The sequence below is a fragment of the Pipistrellus kuhlii genome, unplaced genomic scaffold, assembly GCF_014108245.1.
Source record: "Pipistrellus kuhlii isolate mPipKuh1 unplaced genomic scaffold, mPipKuh1.p scaffold_m20_p_8, whole genome shotgun sequence".
NCBI classification, from domain to species: domain Eukaryota; kingdom Metazoa; phylum Chordata; class Mammalia; order Chiroptera; family Vespertilionidae; genus Pipistrellus; species Pipistrellus kuhlii.
Window position 1 is genome coordinate 55,144,855 of NW_023425584.1, and position 10,357 is coordinate 55,155,211.

Sequence of the window (10,357 nt, forward strand, 5' to 3'; positions counted from 1 at the left end):
TGTTTCTAACTCTCCATCCCTCTCCCTTCCTCTCTGTAAAAAAAAAAAAAAAAAAAAAAAAAAATCAATAAAATTATATTGAAAAAGTAAAAGAAAATCTAGAAAGGGTCTGAAAAACAGTGCTTTTGTAGCAACACGAGGTGAACATGCATTAGATATGGCAGTTAATAGTATTTGGGCCAAGAAAGCCATGCTGTCTCTCTCAGTATCTGGTGACCTATATGAGGAGTAGAATATCTTAAGTTCCTGCTGAGTTCTTGGTGATGAATTTAAAGTTCCTTGAATAATCCCCAGACTTTATTGGGGCAAAACCCCCATAGGACACCCCAGGCTTAGGAAAGAATGGAGAATGTGGCCAAGACTCAGTAACCAAGCAGTGAGAGATTATATCTGAATATTAGCATGGGAGGGGGCTTTTGGGGCTGGACTCCCAGGCTCTGACTTGCTGAGAATAGACCATACCCAACACAGCTCAGGCAGAGACGGATGTACCTGGAGACCAGGCAGGATGACTACTGGACTGGACTGGAGGTCAGCAGGAACCAGCGGAAGGAACCGAGTGGACCAGCCATTCCCAGCTTTCCCTCTGTGGAGATGTCAACTAGGGCGGGAGGAGGAGGGGGCCAAAGAAAGCCAATATGGAAATGTCGGACTTTCAATTGATTAAAGGACTATCAGACTTACCTATTATTTGCAAACTAAGTTTCTTTTGTTGTTTTCCCTTAAGAACAGGAATCAAAGCAAGGAATGGTTATAGGAACTAAAAAAACAGCAATCTGAGCCATATGTGCAAATATTCAACTATTTTCAGGGAGTCACTTTAAAAAAAATCCATAAAACTGGCACAAAAAAATTCAATTGAAAAGCTTGACCTCAATTTAGTAAGATAGTATGTGAGACTTCAGTATTGAATCATCTTGCCCCTCCCCAAATTAACTTTTTTCCCATGTGGACACTAAGTATTCTTTAAAAGTATTCAATACTTGGAAGTACAGATTCCATTTATACTTCACATTTTAGAATATAAAAGATGTATATAAAAACAATCTTCACTTGAAAGTTTTAATGCTCTGGTATAAGTCTAGAAAAATTAAAATCTATTTCTATTTGGTAAATTGTGTATGAGGATGATGGAGATAAATTGACAATTTGAGCAATTATCAATAATAGGAGATAAATACATTCTTATAAGAGTTCTAAAACTATACCCAGTGTTTGCAGTTGTAATCCTGACTTGGGCATACATTCGTCATTTATTTATGTTTTGTTGGGCATACTAAACATTTTATGTATATTCACAAACCAAACATCTTAAGAAGTCAATGAAATAGCCTTAGCCATTTTGACTTGGTGGATAGTGTCGGCCTTTGGACTGGAGGGTCCCAGATTTGATTCTTGTCAAGGGCAGATGCCAGGGCTGCGGGCTCCATCCCCAGGAGGAGGCATGCAGGAGACAGCTGATCAAGGATTTCCTCTCATCATTGATGTTTCTCTCTCTTCCTCTCTGAAATCAATAAAAATGTTTTGTTTTTAAAAGAAGCCAATGAAATTGAAATGAAGATCAAGAGGTCATAGATATTTCTCACATTTTTAATTAAATATTCCTCAGGAAAAGAAAAATTATAATTTGAAACAAAAAACACTGAGTTGGTAAATACAACTTTTATTTTAAACACAAAGATACAATGCACTTGTTTATAAGATGAAATCACAGATTGGACCAACACTGACATTATACACTAAATGAATTCATTGTACTATAACACAAAATTATCTTTCACATATATGTACTATGAACTGACATCCAAGTTCAGAACTCATACATAAATTAAATTCGTAAATTAATAAAATGTGTTTATTATATACACAAAGTTATCATGAATGTATTTTACATTATCCTAACATTTGTTCTTTCCCTGGTAAACAGTGAGAATTATGACATATGAAGACAGTGTATAAGGGACAGCAACTCAGCTTTGATTCCATTATTAAGAAATCCATATAGAATCGGATTAAGACAACAAGACATCATGCCTAACAAATGACAAATGCAATACACCAACTTGAAATGCCTATTTGAAATAAGGTTATCGTTAAAATCAGTTACCACATGGAAAAGGTGCAGTGGCATCCAACTAACAGCAAACACCAATATCAATATGGTCAGTCTGTAGAAAACACTTCGAGATCTCTTTTTTATTCTCATGACAGAACGATTTACTCTCATGTCATGAGCATCTGAGTTTTCTTCAGGTTTCATCTCAAAGCAGGTGGGGACTCCTGGTATGGACTTAGTGGACGAAAAGAGCTGACTTTTCACAGTGCCGAAGTTTTCTGGAAGTGTGCTGGAATGATTGTCTTGAGGAGCTCTTGCTTGAACAGGTAACACACATACCTTCTTCTTGCTGTATCTCCTTCGGTGTTTCCTGATGAATGAGTAACTCCATTTACGGCCGCTGGAGAGTTTCACCTGGGGTCCACTCTTTTTGGATGGATGAAGAGTTAAGTTGATCATCTCATTTTCTTCTAATTTGTTTTCTTTGCTGGACAGTCCACAGCTTATACTCCTGCAGACACTGGTGTGACTTATAGTTAGACAAACTAAGGGCAAAATATACTGCACTAGCAACAAGGAGATAGTAAAAGCAATTCTGTATGAGTCAGATGGCCACGATTCAACACATAAATACTTGCTGCTCAGCAACGCTGAGCCAAAAGTTTCCTGAAGTTCCACAAGACTGTGAAACACTGGAAGGGGAGAGCAAATCGCAAAACCCAGTGTCCAGACAGTAGCTACCAGGAAGTAGCCATGGTTTGCCGTTAGATTATTAGATATAGGATGTTTTATCATATGATACCTGACAATGGCAATTGATATTAAAATTAAAGTTGAAACCAGAACTGACACACATTGAAGGAAAGGCATAATATGACACATGACTTTGCCAAACATCCACTGATCCAGCAAGACAGAGGTCAGTGTGAAAGGTGAGCAGAACAGTACAATCAAGATATCAGAGAAGGCCAGATTGCCTATGAGGAAGTTTACTGTAGTGTTCTGATTACGCTTTCTCATGAGAGCTATTAAAATAAGCAGATTTCCCATGAAACCAAGAAGGCTTACAAGTGTATAGAGTCCAATCAGAAAATATTGAAAGTCATCTACACTGCTTTTATAGTCATCCCAGACTGGGAAATCGGAATTCCGAGGGGCAGCAGTATTGTTCTCTGTGGCAGGTGTCTGGTTATAATAATCCTGGAGCTCTAAATCCATAGTACAGTCCTGCTTGGAATAAAAAGACATTTGTTAGCAACTTGAAGAAAAAATTACATGACAGCTATAAATTAATCCACTGAGAGAGAAAGTAAATTTTACAATTTGCTTCCGTTATCTTAATAACCTCTTAAGAATGTTTAGTGAGGTCTTTAATTGGCTCCAAGTGCAGTGCAAGTATCAGCCAATAATAATTACAGTAAGTTTAAGTCTATAGTCATTTCCATGGGATATTAACTTGTGTCAAAATAACAAACTTGGTTTTTTAAATTAATGTAGGAAATAATGTAAGGCAAGGAAAAGGCAAATGTAGATAAGAACTTCAGATACTCAATTTGCAGTAGCTCAGTAATATTCTTCTCCATTCAAGGTACCTCATACATGGTGTAGTCATGTGATCTATCTTAACCATTCCTTCCTTTCCTGCTTGAATGAGGACCAAACTTAAGAGAAACCTATCCTAGAGTATTCCTTGGTCTACTCAATGGAATGTGAGCTTCTCTTCCCAACCCACAAAATGCTCTGTTTATAACTGCCTGATGTTACATGTCACAATCTGGTTTGCATTGCAAATATAATGCAAACCATCTACCTTATTTATTTTTAAGCAACAGAAAAGCAAGAACTGTCACTTACCTAGATATCTACCATAATACATGGCACAGTAACTTCACCACTGCAAATGTTAAACAAATATTTATGGGAAAATACAAAATTCAAACAAAAACCTAGCATCCTAAATATGATCTAGTCTGTAAACTGTTAAAATTAAAGCTTCTCAAGTGCAGAAACACTATCTCTGTACCTATGTGTATACAATAGACACTCAATAAATGCTTATCAAGTTGTACTATTGACTATGTAAGCACAATGCTGGAGGGCAAAAACATCCCATGATCAATTCTCAGTCCTTGAGATATGCCAGATTCTCAAGAATTAACACAGCCACTGACCAGCAGTGCTGCCGGTGCTTTTAAAATAAAATTTACCTGTTAGAAATTGAAAATAGATTGTAGCTTTAAAGAGATTCAATAAGTTCATATTGTTTAAGGAAAACATTATAAAGTCAACTGTAAAAGTTATACTAACATAACACCTCATGAGTTTTTTTTCATTTGAAAGGAAACTAAGAAGATTCTATTATTAATATCACAATGGTATTACTTATTTACTGTTGTATACTACATTTGACAGTACTTTCTGATGAAGCACAAAACTGCATATAATATAACAATAAAGTAAAAGGAACTCCTCCTCCATTTTAAAAAAGTAAGCACTCGTATTATTTACTAAAAATTTCCCATTCAAGATAGCAATAGTTCATTCTGATGAATATACCTTGTTATAGAGGCCCTGTGTCTTAGAAAGCAATATATCTATATATGTATCTTGGAAAGCAATATATATATATATATATACTTATTGCCAGATCTAAGTAGATAATTATAATTAAAACTATAAAGATACATAGATATTTAAATTAACAGTAAGCACCATTATCTTCAACTTAGAGGTCTTGGTCCAATACATTTCCAAACAGGAAATCCTATTGTGTACATACATTCATTATAAATAACTTTAACTTTGGTTTTACTTGCAGCAAATTTCAAATAGGCACCACTGTGCTATGAGAAAGATTGAAACTAAGTTTTTCATGTCTACAACCAATTCTATGCTCACTGAATTACTCTCTAGTAGCTAATTACATCCCTTTAAAAATAAATTAATCAAAAAACTCAGGATCTTACTCATTTATTCTTAGATGCTAACCAGTAATTTACATTGATATTACAAGTGAGAAAGTATAACTGGTTTAAAAGTGGTTCATAAGGCCTACTGAATCATCTTATTCATCACATTACTGTTCTATGGCCTCCCTGCAGCTACCTGGATAGTAATGATGCTTAATAGAATATGCCATACATAGAGGAAGCTAAGTAAAAATGTGTTACTAGTCATTTTAGAATAGTTTCATTTCCCCAGCTTTAAAATATCAGAAATGAATCATCCTAGGAATATGGCAAATTCAGGTTTGAGTGTGATTCTGTGTGAGTGAGTGAGTGTGTGTGTGAAATTAGACAAGTTTTCAAATGGTCCCCAAAAGAAATGAGAAGATACCTACACGGACAAATGTGATAGTTTAACACTTTAAAAATTTTAATTATATATCTTGATTGATAAAGGCTATCACATAAGCAACATAAGACAAAATTAGCAAAACATATTTACAACATGCTTTTATTTAAATGAAAAAGAAGTATCGTATTTTCTGGAATATAATACGACCCCCTAATTTTACAGTTAAAACAGGTTTAGGCCTGTATAAGACTACCCCCCACTTCCGAGGCAACACCAGTTCTTTTTTTAATAGACCGCTCTCTGACTCTGGCCAATCTGAGCAGGCTTTTTACTAGAACACAGTGTACAGAACATGTATAATTTGCATGCATAAAAAGCCTGCTCAGATTGGCCAGAGTCAGAGAGGCGGTCTATTAAAAAAAGAACTGGTGTTGCCTCGGAAGTGGGGGGTAGTCTTATACAGTGAAGATAGGCCTAAACCTATAGTTTAACTGTAAAATTAGGGGGCCGTCTTATACGCCGGAAAATACGGTACATCAGATTGTATAGTTTGTTCCTAAACCTTTTCTATTTTAAATATATTCACATAAAATATTGAATTTATTAAATTATGAAATTACAGCTTTTTTTTTTTTTTTTTTTTTTTTTTTTTTTTTTTTTTTTTTTTTTTTTTTTTTTTTTTTTTTTTTTTTTTTTTTTTTTTAGTAAGCAGATGAAGGAAATGCCATCCTGAGGATTTAATGAACATAGGAAAAACTGAGGGTAACACTTTTTTCACTCCCTAAAAGGCACTAATTTATATATAATTTAAAGAGGAGGTCCCTTTCGTTAGTGAATAGCTAAGAAAGATTAGTTGCTCCTTTCTGTATTCATTCAACTAGCACTTATTGAACAACTAATATGCCATGTGCTCTCCTAGGCTGTGGTGGCATAAAAACAACTAATACAAGGTACTGTTTGAGTTTACACAGTGAGTAATTGCAGTTTTAAGTGTCTGAGATATAAAGGGCCCTAAATAGATGATTGATGAAGGAATAAATGACACTCTCCTGACTGCCAGAGACCTACTGTTTTCACTACAGCATGGCCACTTGCACTGTTCCCAAATATAATGGATACTTACCTATTGATAGATGAGTAAATTATCATTTTTTCTTATGTTTATATCTCTCCCAACATTCATTAACTCATTTTGTTTTGGTGTGACTATATAAACTACCTTATCCTGCTCTTTCTCTTACCCCAGGCCACCTACCCACAAACTACACACACGTAAAATACCTGATATGCTTTGCACTAAATGAGCATTCTGTGGATCTTTGCTCCACTGAAGGACTTCTCACAACTAAATGATGGATATTGAAAATGGGGGGTGTGGGTGTTAAGCAGTTTCTTTAAAAGGGCCTCATTACAGCCAAGAGATATTTAAGCATTAGGAAAATTGAAAAGCTAAGGTAGAGGAACTGTTGGCAGCAAGAATGGCACCAGGTGTAAGATGGGTGAAGTCAGATCTGACCTGGGTTCAGCAACCTGGGTACTTGGGTTCTGACTAGGAAAGAATTCAAAGCCAAGACTCAAACTATGAGAGAACATTCCTTTAAGGTCACAGAGGGAGAAGAACTGAGCTGTAGAAGAAACTGGCTCAGGAAACAAGTCCCAGAGGCAAAAGCCTTGGAGCTTTGGGAGAGAGAAGAATAAAGGTATAGGGAAAGAGGAGAGGGGACAGGTGAGGGCCTCCTCCCTGGAGAGAGAGAGTACTGGGTCCTCTGTCCTACTGGCTTTTAAGGGTGGAGATTTTAGGGGAGGTCCCGGGGGAGGATCTTAATAGGATACCACTAGCTTTTTAGGTGTGTCCTTTCAAGATCACTCCCACTTACTGGCAGGCGCCTGGGCAGGGAGGGTGGTGAGGGTGGGAGGGGGGGTGTCATTAATAATGCACTGGTTTCTGAGGTCAGCCCTTGTGTCCCTTGTTTTGTTTTCTGCTTTTCTGGGCCTGGAGCTGAAACACAACTGAGGCCTAGATATATTTGATCTGAGTTAGAGCCTCATTGTCCTGGGGGCTTAGTACTTAAGGGCTATTCTCTGGCCCCCTTTCCCCCCAGGTAGGGAGGGGGGCGACTAGCAACAAGCCAGGGGAGGAGTGGTCTGGAGAGGGACAGAGGGACCAGCCATCTTCTAGGGCAGCGTTTTTCAACTGCTGTTCCGCGGCACATGTTGCCTGGTGTGCCGTAGGTGCAGACAAGACAAGAATTTTATAATTTTTCACTATTTTGTTTACTTAATATTTCATAATAAAGTAATTATAAAATACTTTCTTTGTGTTTATTTGATTCCTATTCAAGAGAATTACTTTATATATAGTCAATATAGGCACAGAGGTAAATTTTTTAACATTTTCTAATGGTGGTGTGCCTCGTGATTTTTTTCATGAAACAAGTGTGCCTTTGCCCAAAAAAGGTTGAAAAACACTGTTCTAGGGGAGGAAAGGTTACCTGAGGAGGTCCCTGTTTTCCCAGTTGCTTTCCACCCCGTGACTTTCTGTACCTGACCTCTGGTCCTTTTCCTACACATGTCTGTCTAACGGCTTACCATAAAAGTACTTTAAAATGAAAGAAAGGGCGAAAAAAAGCACAAAGAATTTCTTTCCTTAAACTTACCACTTCGCTTCCTTTTTCCTGTAAAGCCCAATAAGCAAACTTATAATAGAAATGCTAGTCTGTGGGATAATTCTCTGGTTTCAACAAGTGTTAAAAATGAATGTGGTACAGTTTTATACAACATACATAGTTTGTGCATAATGAAAGTAAGATTCCTAGAGGAAATGTTAAATATAACCAAAGAGAGAATGTTTTCAAAATGAAATATTATTTGAAAATAAATCTGATATTGACTGTGTGAAATCAGTCTGGTGGTTAAATAATGGGTAAATAAAGACAGACTGTTCTTCTCTTTTATGTCTAATTTTATCTCCCACCACCTGAATTACCAGGCTAAACATCAAACCTGAATCACCTGAGTAAAATGTGAAAAAAACAAATTCTTTATGAAATTGTGGCAATTTTTAAAAAGTAGTGTCTTTGGAAAGACTTATTGTAATTTTTAAATAAAAAAAATTTTGACCTATATCTGTCAACAAGACAAATGAAATCTTCTGAGTAGACTGTAAGTATGTTAAGTAGATAGTTCTCAGAAAGAATAATAAGAGGAACTGCAGGGAGCTCAAAGGATAGTAAGAGGCTTAGCTTGTATATTTAAATAATGCTTATTAGGATAATTTCCTGCCTAATGAAAATGCACATCTTTCTTCTCACAATGGGTGACACTCGCACAAAAGAATAAAGTAAATATGAGCTCCCCCTCTCACCATGATAAAATATCTATCGGCTCCTGCTTATTTTTGCTGGGATCCTGAAACAAAGGCGAGATTCCAGGTTCTCAGATCTTCCCACGGTTTATTTTTAGAGCCAGAACCTGGCAAAAACTTGAACTAGAAGGATAAATTCAGCTCTGCCGTGCTGCTCCACTGACAAAACAGGCAGGCACGCGCCACCTTCTCCCCCTCCATTCCAACAGCGAGAGTTTCTCTCCCCTTGAGAAATCTCAAATGTAAAAAAGCATCCGGGCTGCACAATCCGGCTTAAGAGTGCTCCGGGCTATTTTCCTGGTCTAAGGCAAAGTCCCCTGGCTTCGCTCCAACGTGATGAATGGGTTCCGTTTCTTTCCGCGATAAACTACAGGTCGGTAAATGTGGTAATAAGAAATATGCCCTGTATCTGTCATTCGAGGTGGATGGATGGATGGATGGATGTGATCGATGGCATGTGTCCTAGGAGGCCACCTTGGAGGCAGGAGCGCACGCAAACCTGGGGCACAGCTGCCTCCGGGTGGCGGGCGGCCGGACGCCCCGAGCCGTGCGGGGAGGCTGGCACCGCGGACCTCGCCCGAGCCGGGCTCAGGCTGGACACCGGCCGAGGACACCAGCCCCACCGCGGACGCTAACGGGGCAGCACCCGGCTCATCCAGGGCAAGAGCTTTGTCCTCCCCGATGCCCCCGCCCCGGCGCCCGCACGGACCCCGGGGACAGCTCGTGCCTCTCCCAGGCGGGTGAGTACCTGCCCCGCAGGACAGACTCCTGCCCCGTCCCGCTGCCCGCCCCGCTCCCCTCTCTGCCCCGCAAGCACCTGCTCCGCCGCCCGGGTCTCCCCTCCCCGCCTTCTAAGGAGCCCAGACGTCGCCCTGGGACCTGGGCTCGGGGGCAGCTCCCGGGGATCGGGTCCGCCCTTCCCGGCAGGAGACCCCGGCGGAAGCGGCAAGGGGCGGGGGAGGCTGAAGCCGTACCTCGGGGTGCTCGGCCGCTGGGGCGCCTCGCCTCCCGGGAACTCGGCTCCCTGCGGTGGCTCCGGAGCGCGGGCGGCGGCGGCTGGAGGAGACCTGGAGGTGGCGGGGAGGAGGAGGAGGAAGAGGAGGAGGAGGAGGAGGAGGAGGAGGAGGAAGCGGGGAGCAGGGGGGGAGGGGGAAAGGGGGGTGAATAGAGGTGCCTCGGGAACACGTGACTGTTCCGGCGGACCCACCCCCCCCACCCCCACCCCACCCCAAGACCCTGCTCCAGGGCGCCCGCTCAGCGCCGGCCTCTCCCCAAGCCAGGGTGGGGGCATCCCCCCCCCCCACACACACACACACCTTGCTGTTTGGGAGGAGATGCAGGCACCCCGGATGGCACCCGGTCACCCCGGCCCCTGGGTCCCCGCCGAGGACAAGTTAACTTGCTGAACAGGAGGAAGATTTCTGCCCCTTCTGACCAGGCGGGTGCAGGGATCTGGAGCTGGTCCGGGTGGTGGCGGCAGTGGTGTCTCTAGAAGAGCTTAGGGCTCCCGGAGAAAGAAAAAGCTGCAAGGCCCCAGGTTTTCTTTTTTGTTTGGGAAAATAAGGGAAAAGTCTAGGTAGGGAGGCTGAGCGGAGTGAGCATGGCACACAAAGGAGTCCGGGTGTGCGCCACGCAGAATT

At 40.7% G+C, this 10,357-nt stretch overlaps 1 protein-coding gene across 1 annotated transcript; it reads right to left on the minus strand.

Annotated features, from left to right (window-relative positions):
* Positions 1-1,695: 1,695 nt before the first annotated feature.
* NPY5R (neuropeptide Y receptor Y5) lies at positions 1,696-9,815 on the minus strand. Its single transcript, XM_036424793.2, has 2 exons — positions 9,692-9,815; positions 1,696-3,283 (listed from the first exon to the last, which is right to left on the minus strand). Exon 2 carries the CDS (start codon positions 3,272-3,274, stop codon positions 1,934-1,936), a length of 1,341 nt encoding a protein of 446 aa, XP_036280686.1. The 5' UTR covers positions 3,275-3,283; positions 9,692-9,815; the 3' UTR covers positions 1,696-1,933.
* Positions 9,816-10,357: the final 542 nt, after the last annotated feature.